Source organism: Propithecus coquereli, unplaced genomic scaffold (genome assembly GCF_000956105.1).
Source record: "Propithecus coquereli isolate 6110/MARCELLA unplaced genomic scaffold, Pcoq_1.0 Scaffold29, whole genome shotgun sequence".
NCBI classification, from domain to species: Eukaryota; Metazoa; Chordata; class Mammalia; order Primates; family Indriidae; genus Propithecus; species Propithecus coquereli.
Genome location: NW_012148507.1, coordinates 2,052,053 through 2,064,366, shown reverse-complemented (window position 1 = coordinate 2,064,366; position 12,314 = coordinate 2,052,053). Strand labels below are relative to the sequence as shown.

The following is a 12,314-nucleotide window of genomic DNA, read 5'->3' as shown; positions in this document are numbered from 1 at the left end:
ATAATAGTATTAAAGATTTCAAGATTTGGATTGATGGACATTTGTTGAAATCTAAAAATATGAATTATAAATCTATACGTAGATTTATACTATAATGTATGTGTTATGAAATGTGACCTCTAAGGCCGGGCATGGAGGGTCACGCCTGTAATCCTAGCACTCTGGGAGGCCAAGGTGGGAGGACTCCTTGAGCTCAGGAGTTCAACACCAGCCTGGGCAAGAGCAAGACCCCATCTCTACAAAAAATGGAAAAATTAGCCAGTGCAGTGGCGTGTGCCCTGAAGTCCCAGCTACTCGGGAGGCTGAGGCAGGAGGATCACTGGAGCCCAGGAGTTTGAGGTTGCAGCGAGCTATGATGACGCCACTGCACTCTAGCCCAGGTGATGGAGCAAGAGCCTTTCTCAAAAAAAAAAGAAATTTGACCTCTGCCAACCAAATGATATTTGTAGCCTTTACTATTAAATGTAAACAGCTGTGGGAAAGGTGGATCTTTAGGCTGCTGCAGCTTCAGGCTATAGTACTACCACAATAAGAAAAAGTAACATTCCTTTAGCTAGAGGCTCCCCTGGTAGAATTATGGATGTCCCTGTTGCCCAAACCGTTATTGTCACCAGCAGGGGCCCTCAGCAGTTTAAATATGCTTCTGTTGTCACTGTCACTAGGTTTAGCCGGTCTTTCCATTCATTTAGCAAGAATTTATTAAGCATCTATTGGTGGCAGGTGCCATGTTGGCTCTGGAGACACCAGAGTAAAGAAAAACAGACCCTGCATGCAGAGAGTCTGCAGTCCACTAATGGAGGACAAGCATCTTCCCCTTGGACCATGACAAGGTCCCCTCCCCAGATCTCAGTCCCAGTCACAGCCAGAGGGCCAGATGCCCTGAGGAGGCTGGAACCTGGTTTGGGCCAGTACCTTTTCAAAGGGATTAAGCTCTCTTTCCTCTTTCTCTCCAGAGGCTGGAAACATCTCCCCTCCAGCAAAGTAGTCATCTTAAAGCCACCTCGACCTCCTGTTAATTCCTGCTGCTTCTCCAACCCTTCTCACTGCCCTCTAGTTGTTTTAATTCAGTTCCGGGGATCCGTGACACATCCAGACACACAGAAGAGCCCTAAATTTCCACAAGCGGTATAGGCTTCCCAGGTACGTAAAGTCCCAGCCTTGATGGAAGGGGTTGTAGGGTTCTAACCTTTGTGCAAGTTCCTGACTTCGTAAATTGAAAACAAACAGCACTCTGGTTGCCTCCTTTTTAGAAAATAACCTTAACTCTTGTGGAATTTTTATGGAAATTTCATATGGAAGGAAGATCATTTCATTAAAGAGATAATTTAAATATTAACTTTGAGAGCATATTTGTCTAAGTTAAGGGCTTTTCTTACATAATAACATGATTCTCACTGGAAGAGGTGTTTGTTCACTGTACGTTAAGACTCCAAGAGGCTTTGACCAAGTTGAAGGCTACAGAATAACATCTTAAATTTTATCATGCATTGTGTTTTCCAAAACATTTTTATATCCATTTGAGCTTCTAAACTGTATGAGGTAAGTAAGGCCAAAAAGGTCTCCATTGAACTAGAAAGCACTAGAAAGATAGGGTGACTGGTTTGAAGTCACACTAGTTGTAATGTTTAAACTCATTTTTCCTTCAGATAAATTCAGGGCCCAGCTAATCAGAAACGTTAGCACCACATATTTGCAGAGCCCTTTATAGCTCATGAAGCACTTTTATGCATATGTATACTTTAACATCATCCCATTTTAACTTGTGATCCTATCTTGCACAACCAGGGTGTATCCCTTCTTTTTGAGGTAAAGTGACTCTACACTGCATCCTTGGATGCCAAATGAAGCATTTTTTGCACCCAGAGGCTTCTCAGAAAGCCCAAATTTTCACAGTCCACAGGCCCTTGGCGGCCTGGATTATAAAGTCAAATCCCACTCTCCAGTCAGTTTCTTGAAAATACCTTTGAATCCTTGGACGAGAATCTCCTCTAGTCTTGATAATCTTGCCAAATCCCAAAACCTCCCTCTCATCTTTCAGTGGGATTATCAATTCCTCAAACGATGAGCTCTCCCAGGAATTTTGACAAGAGGTGTGAATTTGAACGTGGGATTTAAAAAAAAATCTTTCTCTGCCTTTTTATAAAAGAGTTATATAGACTTAGTAGGAAGCAAAAAAATACATTGATTATTTCTCAGTTTAAAATAATATATTCTTATTAAAGAAAATGCAGAAGAAAAGATAATCCCATCGCTAAAATAAAATCCCTTTTAGGTGAAAAGTAAGCTTTGTCAAAATATTGTCAATGACAAAAGGTAAATTAGCAGTGTATGTAAAGATTCCTAAAAAACCAGAAATTTAGAACTGGAAATATTAAGCACTGTAGTACTTTCAATTCTATAAAGTATAAAATCAACAGTCTTTGGCCCAGTTTACAGGAATACCAAGATAGTTACATTACACTCCCTTCTGATGTTACATTATGTAGGTAATTTGATGATGTTGTGGCTGAGATACTGGCTCATGAAACCAAGCCAATGATACATTATCTCTCCTGTTGAAAGAATTGTGTGAAATGCCTCTTCTGAATCAAGCTTTTGGAGTCCCCTGCTAGAAAGACCTTCCCTGGAGGCAAAGCCCAGCCTGTTGAACTGGTCAGTATGTAGATTCATTGACAGTCACTCCACAAACAGTAAGCACCAGGTACCAGGCTCTGTTCTCAGTGCTTGGGCTACAGCAATGAATAAAAACAATTCCTTGCCCTTATGGAGAAATGAACCCAATGAATAAATGATATATTAGAAGGTGACAGTGCCAAGGAGAAATAGCAAGGGAGAGGGATAGACTGGAGGGGTGGTTCAGTGTGCAGTTTTAAACAGGCTGTTGGGGGAAAAAACACTGAAAGAGAGGTGAGGGAGCCAGCTATGTTTCCCTCCCAGGCAGAGGGAGAAGTGCAAGGGCCCTGAGGCCAGCACATGCCAGGAATATCGAGGAGGCCAGGGTGAACAGAGAGGAATAGAGTAGGAGATGAGGACAGATTGTGTAGGCCTTGTGAGGTCTTTTGCTTTTACTATGACTTCAGGAAGGGGCGTACTGGGGAAGAATTCTGCCCAGGGAAATTCAGGGTAGCTGTTTATATATATTAATTACTACTTGCACATTACCTTGCCATTGGCGAATAGAGCAAATTGTGTTTCCTGAAATCTACACAAAACCAGGTTAACATTAAATAATTCCATTTGTGAGCCTGGCCCAACACACCGTTCCCATAGACACACTCTCATGCTTGCAGGGTTCCTCCCAGATCCCTCGTCGTTAGAGTGCCCAGAGTGCTGACCTCCACTCCCTAGACAGGCCTGGAGTGTTTCCTTATTCTATTGACATTAGTCTGTACTCTGGGTAATCCTTTGGGCAGGAATGGACACGTCGAGGGCAGAGTCTGTAAATTGGGAATAATAAAAACAGTTTACGTTATCTAGTACTCACTACTTGCCAAATACTGAGCTGAGTTGTTAGATTCTTTCACTTAACCCTCATAACAACCCTGTGAGGTAGGTACTATTAGTGCCCCTATTTTACAAATCAGGAAACTGAGGCATAGATAAAGTAAATTTGCCCAAGACTACCTGGCTATGAGGTAATGAAACCTCACAGAAACTCAGGCATTTGAATCCAGAGTCCATATTCTTAACCAGCAAAGTTAAGTGAATGTAGACGATTCTTTGGTCTAACTTCCCCATTGCCAATTGTGCAAACGAGAAAAAGTTTAAAACTGAGAGGGAAGTGTAATGTAGGTTCCCCCACCACCAACAACAAATGAAATAAAGCTAAAGATGCACTTCTCACTTCATTTCTGGACACTTCTGTCAAGCAAAAGTCCTTACACTGTTATCGTTGAAGTGGTACCAATGATGAGATTCCTAAATGTGTTTTGTGCTAGACTCCCACATGGACCTACTCGTATTACAAACATTAGTCTCAGAGGTCATTTTTAGTCACCTAAAGGACTTTCACGGACTTTAAGCCCCTTTGAGTGTCCCTGCCTTTTTTCCCCTTATTTGTTTATTGTTTTTTAATTTGTTTTAGTTAATTCTTGCTCATCTTTGGTCGTTTTTAGTATCTTTTATTCCTTCTTATTGTTCATTTGAGTCCTTTTGCGGGCTATTCTAGTTTCTTTTTCTTTCTTTTTCTTATGGCCGTGTGTGGCACTGTTCCATCCAGTTTTTTTTCTTTTTTTTTCTTTTCTAAATTAGCTTGGGTTCTTTTGGGTTTTGCTGTGTTTTACTTTGGTTAGCATAGCTTAGCGTGGCACGTTTTTTTTCGTTTGTTTTTAGTTGGTGTTATTTGCATTCTTCTTTCTTATCCTTTCTGCTGGGTAGCGCTGTGCCGTGTTCTGACTTGTGTGCACCGTGTTGCTCTCTCTGTCGGTTTCTGTAGGTTTCTCACCTGTGTCGGCGGTGTAGGCGCTCTAGGGGGTTTTGTGGGCTTTCTTACCAGCGGTAGCTCCTTTATTTTCTTTATTTTCTGGTGGGGTTTTTGTTGTCTTTCTTGCCCTCCTTCCCCTGTTTTCCGTCTCTTTGGTCTCCGTTCTCCCCGGTCCTGGGCGGCCTGGGCACCCAGACAGGCTGGCAGCTCTGCCCTTTCTCACTATGGTCTCCAAGAGTTCTCAAAAGAAACCCCACTGGTCCCTTCATTTTTTACCCCTTGAGTCCTGTCTCAGTTATGTGTTTAACTGTGTCCCCTGAAAGGATATATTGAAGTTCTAATCCCCACTACCTCAATTAGTGACCTTATTTGGAGATGGGTAGTTGTAGATATAAGCAGTTAAGGTGAGGTCATAACGGAGTAGGGTGGACTCTTAACCCAATATGACTGGTGTCTTATAAGAAGAGGAGACCCAGAGGGAGGACAGCCATGTGACGACACAGGGACACACACAGGGGAGAACATGTGATGATGGAGGCAGAGACTGGAGTCATGCGTCTGCGAGCTAAGGAGTGCCAAGGATTGCTGGGAACAACCAGAGGCTAGGGGGGAGAGAGAGAGAGAGGAAGTACGACCCTGCCAATATCTTGATTTCAGACCTCAAGCCTTCAGAACTAGACAGAAAAAAATTCTGTTGTTTTAAGCCACCTGCTTGGTGGTACTGTGTTCTGACAGCCCTAGAAAACTAATAACACCAGCCCAGGGCTAATCTTAGTTTTTAAACTCTCTATTAGATTGATACAATTTCCCTAACCAGCGGCTCATGGTTTCTCAGCTGAGCAAGCACAGGTAGAGAATGGAACACGAAGACCCCGTCTTTCCCCAACCTATACCCTATTAAAGGGAGAGAAGGATTTGCAGGTCTCAGCAGAGATACCAAGGGGAAGCTTATCACGTGTATGAATACAATAGAACCTCTGTGGTGGAAAGTTAAATATTAAATACGAAGAAAAAAGTTGAGAGCGGCCAGTTTCATTGTGGTTAAATGTGTTTCCCAACTGAATCTGCTCTGTGTAAGCAGGTGCTCCTGGGTGGCACCGTGGCGACTTCCCACCTGGGTCCTTGCCTCTATTCCTCAGCTTCACAATCAACTTAATTACCTGTCAGCACCTCCACACTTGGGTGCAAAGGCTGTAAATTCACTGTCTGCTCTCACGTCCCAGTGGTGGTAAAAAATAGATGATGAACCAAAGAAAGAGGAAAAAGGCCATGACTCCGCGATTCCATGGTAAACCCCACAGCCCACAGGAAAGCCCTTGTGCTTTTTTATAACTGCACCATGAGGAGAGATTGGAGTCCTCCTACTCGCTAAAAGGATCTGGGTGTGTGTGTGTGTGTGTGTGTGTATGTGTGTGTGTGTGTGTGTGTTTGTTTGGTGTCTATACAGAGGTGGGGGGAGGGGTAAAAAGGAAAGAAAGACGTAAGTTACACAGGCCAAACCTTTCTATAATAGATGTTGTACAGTCTTTAAAACACCCAACACCGTCCCCCCGCTTGCCTCCCTTCTTTTTACCACAATCTGTTTTTAATGAATCATCCACAGTTTTTTCAACCCCCACACTCCAGACTGTCCATTCTGAATGCTACCCTAGACAACAGTAATAGCAAACAGTCATTGAGCATTTACTCTGTGCCAAGCACTATTGTAAGTGCTGACATATATTAACTCATTTAATGCTCACAACAACCTTATGAATTGAAAGTAATTATCCTGTTTACAGCTAAGGAAAGGTTAAGAAATTTCCACAGGGTCACAGAGCTGGTAAATGACAGAATTAGGATTTGTGCCTCTGTAGTCTAGTTCCAGAGTCCAAATTTTAAAAAAAAATTTTAACTTCTTTATTATGGAAAACTTCAAACATAAATAAAAGTGGGAAAAATTATATAATGAATTCCCATGTAATCACATCAATAATTATCAACTCACAGGCAACCTAGTGTCATCTATATCCCCACTCACTTGCTCCTTTCCATGTTATTTTGAAGCAAATTCCAGATATCATATCATTTTATCCATAACACATACTTTTTATGTATCTTTAAAAGATGAAGACTCTTTAAGCAAAATCACAATATGGTTATCATGTCTAAAAAATTAAAGAACAATTTCTTAACATTACCAAATATCTCATGTTCAAATTCCCAATGGTCTCATAAGTATTGTAATTATTTTAAAGTATATTTGTTTGAATCAGGATCCCAATAGGGTCCACACATTGCAATAAGTTGACTTTTTTTTTTTTTTTTTTTGAGACAGAGTCTCACTCTGTTGCCCAGGCTAGAGTGCCGTGGCATCAGCCTACCTCACAGCAACCTCAAACTACTGGGCTCAAGCAATCCTACTGCCTCAGTCTCCCCAGTAGCTGGGACTACAGGCATGCGCTACCATGCCCGGCTAATTTTTTATATATATTTTTAGTTGTCCAGCTAATTTCTTCCTATTTTTTTAGTAGAGATGGGGTCTCGCTCTTGCTCAGGCTGGTCTCAAACTTCTGAGCTCAAACGATCTGCCTGCCTCAGCCTCCCAGAGTGCTAGGATTACAGGCATCAGCCACCACACCCAGCCTGGTTGATTTTTAATCTCTAAGTTTTCCTTCCACCTGATTCTTCTTCCCCCCCTTGCAATTCAGTTGTTGGCCGATCAAGGTCTTTTGTCCTGGAGAGTTTTCTACAATCCACACTCTTAACCACTACATGGGTCTGCCTCTGGGGTATGATATTATGGACTTCTTATCCCATAAATTTCAGAGAGGGGAGAGCTCAGTAGACCCTTCCTGGACCCACTGGAGCTTACTCATTAACTCTGTGAAATTATAAGTAAAATCTGTACTTATAATGTGAATATGTGCATTTGGGGGAGCAGAGTACACAGTTTTACAGGATTTTCAAAATGATGATATTGCCCTATAGAGATATAAAAGATTTCAGGAGTTTTGCAGGACTTTGCCCTGAAGGAATATGTGAACGTGTTAGTTCACATATCAAAAGCTGCCTCGCCTCAGGAGGGCATCTCACGGATCAGTAGCACTTTCCATGGCGATGCTGTCTCAGATCTGTTGGCTTGCTCCTGACGCTTCTGTACGACAAAGCTTGGTATGGGACCACAGGTTGAGAACTGATCAAAGAGTGCCCACCAGACAGACACCTGTGACTAAAAGCAATTAGCCCAAGGGACAGTTGCTGCTTCACTCCTTACTACCTGTCTCAATCAACAAAAAACTAGGTAAAGAAATATAGAGCCACTATATTTCTGTTTAGCCTCTCTGCTAAGTGATAATTTTATCTTAGAACTCAGAAGTTTGTCTTAGAAGGATTTTGTAACCGTTTGCTCACGTAGATAGAGTTAATTAAGGGATATCTATAAGCTTTTTGGGAGACTTTAAACCTAAACAAACTACCTGTTATTATGTAAATCTGTTACCCCTGGCAACCAATCGCTGTACCAATAAGTACTGATGTGGGACATCACTCGTGGACTCACAGGTCACAGGAATGCTGGAGGACCCCTGGCTCCCCATCTTTATAAAACTGTACTTTTTCCTAGCTCTCTGGGAGGCCGAGGCGGGCGGATTGTTTGAGCTCAGGAGTTCGAAACCAGCCTGAGCAAGAGCGAGACCCCACCTCTACTAAAATTAGAAAGAAATTAATCAGCCAACTAAAAAAAAAACATATAGAAAAAATTAGCCAGGCATGGTGGCGCATGCCTGTAGTCCCAGCTACTCAGGAGGCTGAGGCAGGAGGATTGCTTGAGCCCAGGAGTTTGAGATTGCTGTGAGCTAGGCTGACGCCATGGCACTCACTCTAGCCTGGGCAAAAGAGTGAGACTCTGTCTCAAAAAAAAAAAAAACAAACTGTACTTTTGTTCCTGTGTCTTCTTTTATTCCTCTATTCTCTATTTTCTATTTCTATTATTTCCTTATCCCTTGCGACGACCCCAGCCAAAGGGACCCAATTTTTGCTGAGAGCATAGCTAACTCCCCACATTATCCCATGACCCCAAGCCTATAAAGCAATGAATGTCCAGGCTTCTAATTTTAGAGATGAAAAATAGGAGACTTGGGTAGATAAATTGTCTAAACTCACACAAATGTTCCTAACACACTTAGGATAAGAATGTGGCTCTCAGAACCTAACCTGATATTTCACTTTCTGTTACACAGTGCATATGTGAAGGGTGAAAAGGAAAAGTGGCTTCAGATGTGGAGGGGAAAGGAGGTATCAAAAGTCATTTCCCCATTGCTTCAAAGTTGCCATTTACTTGAATTAAAGGATTCACTTCCTGTGCACATTTGGAATCTAGCATTGTAATTAATGTTACTACCACACCATTCTCACATTTGTCTTTGCATACTTGTTCACACTGTTGAGAACTTCATTATGCCACAGATGTCTCACAGGATGCCAAGATCAATGACCTTTCCTGTGCTAAATGAGGGATGTCTTTCCCAGCTGCAAGAGGAGTTAGGTAGAGTCTAAGAAATAGTTGGGAACCAGCCATTAACTGATAGTTCCTTAATCTCTTTTGGTCTGGAGATTTCTCATTAGTAAAATGAATTGGCTACATCATGTCAATCACTTGCCAAGCACTTTTTCTGTGACCACGATATACTCACAATATGACTATGTGTCTTTGTATATATATTGAAAATATTTTCACTGAATTATTCTTACCCATACAACATGGGATGCATCCTGACAGTTTTTTTTTTTTTTAATGTCTGGTTGTAGTCACAATTCATTAAGTTGATTTTAAAAACTACTGTTGAGGATCTGCTGGTAGTTTGAAAAATACTTTATCAGATGATCTCTGAGTTGTTGTTTATTCATTTGGTCATTATTCATTGGTCAGTCATTTTACAATTGTTTAATGAGTATCTATGAGGTTAAAGACACTGTGATGAGAGCTAGGAAAATGGCAACAAAAAAACAAAGAACCTATTCTTATGAAGCTTATATCCTGTGAAGTGTGTTTCATGAGCTTTGAAGAGGGAAGGGAATTCTAACTGAATCAGCTAAAGCCATTAAATGCATTTGACTTATGGGAGGAAAAAGCATCAGAAATACAGGTTTTTTCCAAACCCCAGGCAGTAGTCCACAGTGACTAAAATAGTTTAAACCCAAGTTGTGTGATTTTGTGTCAAACGAAGATTTCCTATGTGTCCTAAATCTGCTCCAGAATCTGCTTGGCAATCATTGGATGTTTCTCTTTTTGCCATACTTTGCAAAGATCAATGTTGTTGACTGGGCCCGCATTTTAGGTAAGGATTCCAGAGACCATGGAGTGATGGAAATGAATGCTAGAGAGCACTCTGACTGAGGGACACTTCCTGGCCATCTTATCTTTGTATTTACACACTTACCACACCTCCAGTATTTGCAAAACCTGAAGGTGTGTATTAACAATTCATCATTTGGGGTTCCCCCTCCTCCCGTCTAGAAGTCTTGCTGTAACAATTTTATCCAGCAGAGGGAAGCAGAACACCAAAATCACTGCAGAAATAATCCAGAACACATGGGCACTGAAGAATAAGAATGTCATTAAAGTATTAAAACCAAGTCTGGGTAAAGCCAGCTCTGGGCAAAATGCTGAAAGGGGAGACGTTTATTTTAGGTGACAGCTTGTGACCTGTCCCATCAGGACATCTCCCATCAGGATTCCCTGGGAGACGTCATCCAGGCCATGAGGCCTTGTTTCAGGCTTGGCTGTCAGCAGTCAGACCTTTCCATTTTTTCCATTCCCCAAGCTTTGAAACACCTGCTGAAAATCATGCAACATTTCTGTGGTCTTCTGAGTCCAGGCTTTATGCAATGGCCTTTCAACCATGACACTTCTTACTTTAGCTGCCAGGGATAATCAGATTCCTGCCCTCTCATATATATTCCACAAACTGGGAAATGGTGGGTACAAACGGAAGGGCAATACAAACCGAGTGGTAAAAATGAGATATAAACTCTTAATGATACCAAACCTTCAGGTTCCAGGGTCTAGGCAGTTTTCTGAAGCCCTGTCTTTTTTATTTTTTCCTTCTTTACGTACCTGTCCCTGTGCTTTTTAGCACTGATGCAACACTGCCTGGCTTCCCCTCCTAAGAGATGATAGCATTTTTAGGAGGTCATAGACCAACAGAAGTTTTCTTCACCATGCATTTCTGAGGCCCAAAAGTAGTTATTAATAAAACACGCTTCATAACCATTTAACTAGGGTGCTCTTCTGGGAAAGAAAGGCATCTGAGTAGAGGGCACTCTTCAAATAGAAACAGATTCCGTAATGACAATAGGCTTAGGCATGACTCACCCTTTCCAGCCCCACAAGCTCCTTCCTTACCCAACCCAGGAAATACAGATCTAAGTGCAACCAGGCAGTTAGTCAAGATAGGCTCTTTGCAGTGTGTCCTAATGCCATGGGATTAAGAAAGTGAGGAGGGGGAGGGATCATAGAACTTGTAAGAGTTTAAGGTTATTATGAAGAGTCAGTGAGAATAATAGTTATCAGTGATTCCGGGTAATCAGCATCAATGAGGTAGAGAGAAGTGGAAGAGGCGCCTTCTTTTTGAAAGGTTGAACTTACCATCTTGACATACTCTCCCAGTGACCGGCTTCCATCCTAGGTTGGTGGCTAAGGTATAATGCAATGGACAGGTACTTTTAAGTTTTCAGAAACTTCAACAATGCTAATCAATTCATTGAAGTTTTTAAAAATGTATTAAATTGTTGCATTAAGATAATGTACCAACAGATAATGAAAAGAAAAAAGGTTTTAAAAGGTTAAAAAAAAAAAAAAGGACAAGGAAACAGAAGTAGTAAGGGAAGAGGAAGAGTTAGAAAAGAAACATTTTGGGCAGAGTGTGGTCGACCGGCATCTGTAGCTGCTTCAGGTGTCACTTATTGCATTCATGTCCTGGGCCTCTTGAGCTTCACGCCAATTAGTGAAACCCAACAGGGGGGATTTTCTCTGACAAGCAGCAATAAAAGTAGAGCTGCTGTGTGTATTGGCAGTAAACTACCCATGACATTGAGCTATGCCTTCTGTGTCAGGCTTACTACTCTATCATGTTCCTAAGCTGGCTTGTCAGAAACACCTGTTATAAAAATCAGATTCCTGTCCCCGACTTCAGACCTAATGAATCCAAATCTCCGGGGACCTGGGTTTTCTTTGCTTTTTGTTTTTATTTTTAAGCTCCTCGGCGCTGATTAAGTCTCCCCCCCCCACAATCCCCACCCCGAAAATGTTTCAGGAATAGGATTACATTTATTTCAAGAAAAAGTAATTTAAATAGGTTTTGTGAAAAGCACCAAAGGCAAGAATTCTGCCGGCAATGTTTCACCCCACTTATTTGATTCTTTCTTACAATTTAGTTTTTCTCTTTGAACGAGCTGCGTTTCCCTTTGTGGTTCTAGATCTTTTCATCGCAGCTGCAGGTATAAATGAGAGACTGAGATGAACAGCCTCCAGCTCCTCAGTCAACAAATACTAAGTACCTACTGTAATGCACCGTGTCCCTCAGCAAATATTCAAAGCCTGGCCTACAAGAAGGCCTACAAGAACGGAGAGGGTGCTAAGTAGAATAAAGAAAGCTGAAGGAGGCGGGGGAGGGAATGCAGCAGTGGGAAGATTAGGGACGAAATGGTTGCATTAGTTCATTGACCATCCCTGAGCAACATAAATACAATCATGAATAATTTGCAGCTCCTGCCTCTGAGAAGCATGGGTCTGGGGTAGTAACACTTTCATTCGGACCAACCATTTACACTTCTAGGACCTAGCTGGGAGATAAGAGGTCTGACCTCACAGCGCCGGCGGCGCGCAGTGAGATCGGCGAGGACTGGGGTG

General features: G+C 41.9%; 1 protein-coding gene across 1 annotated transcript in view; it reads left to right on the top strand.

Moving 5' to 3' along the window:
* The first annotated feature begins 7,516 nt into the window (after nucleotides 1-7,516).
* EFHC1 (EF-hand domain (C-terminal) containing 1) overlaps nucleotides 7,517-12,314 on the top strand; it is a 103,729-nt gene continuing 98,931 nt past the window's right edge. Inside the window, exon 1 of the mRNA XM_012648548.1 lies at nucleotides 7,517-7,576. Coding sequence (XP_012504002.1) covers nucleotides 7,517-7,576 — 60 coding nt within the window. The remainder of the gene's footprint in view (nucleotides 7,577-12,314) is intronic.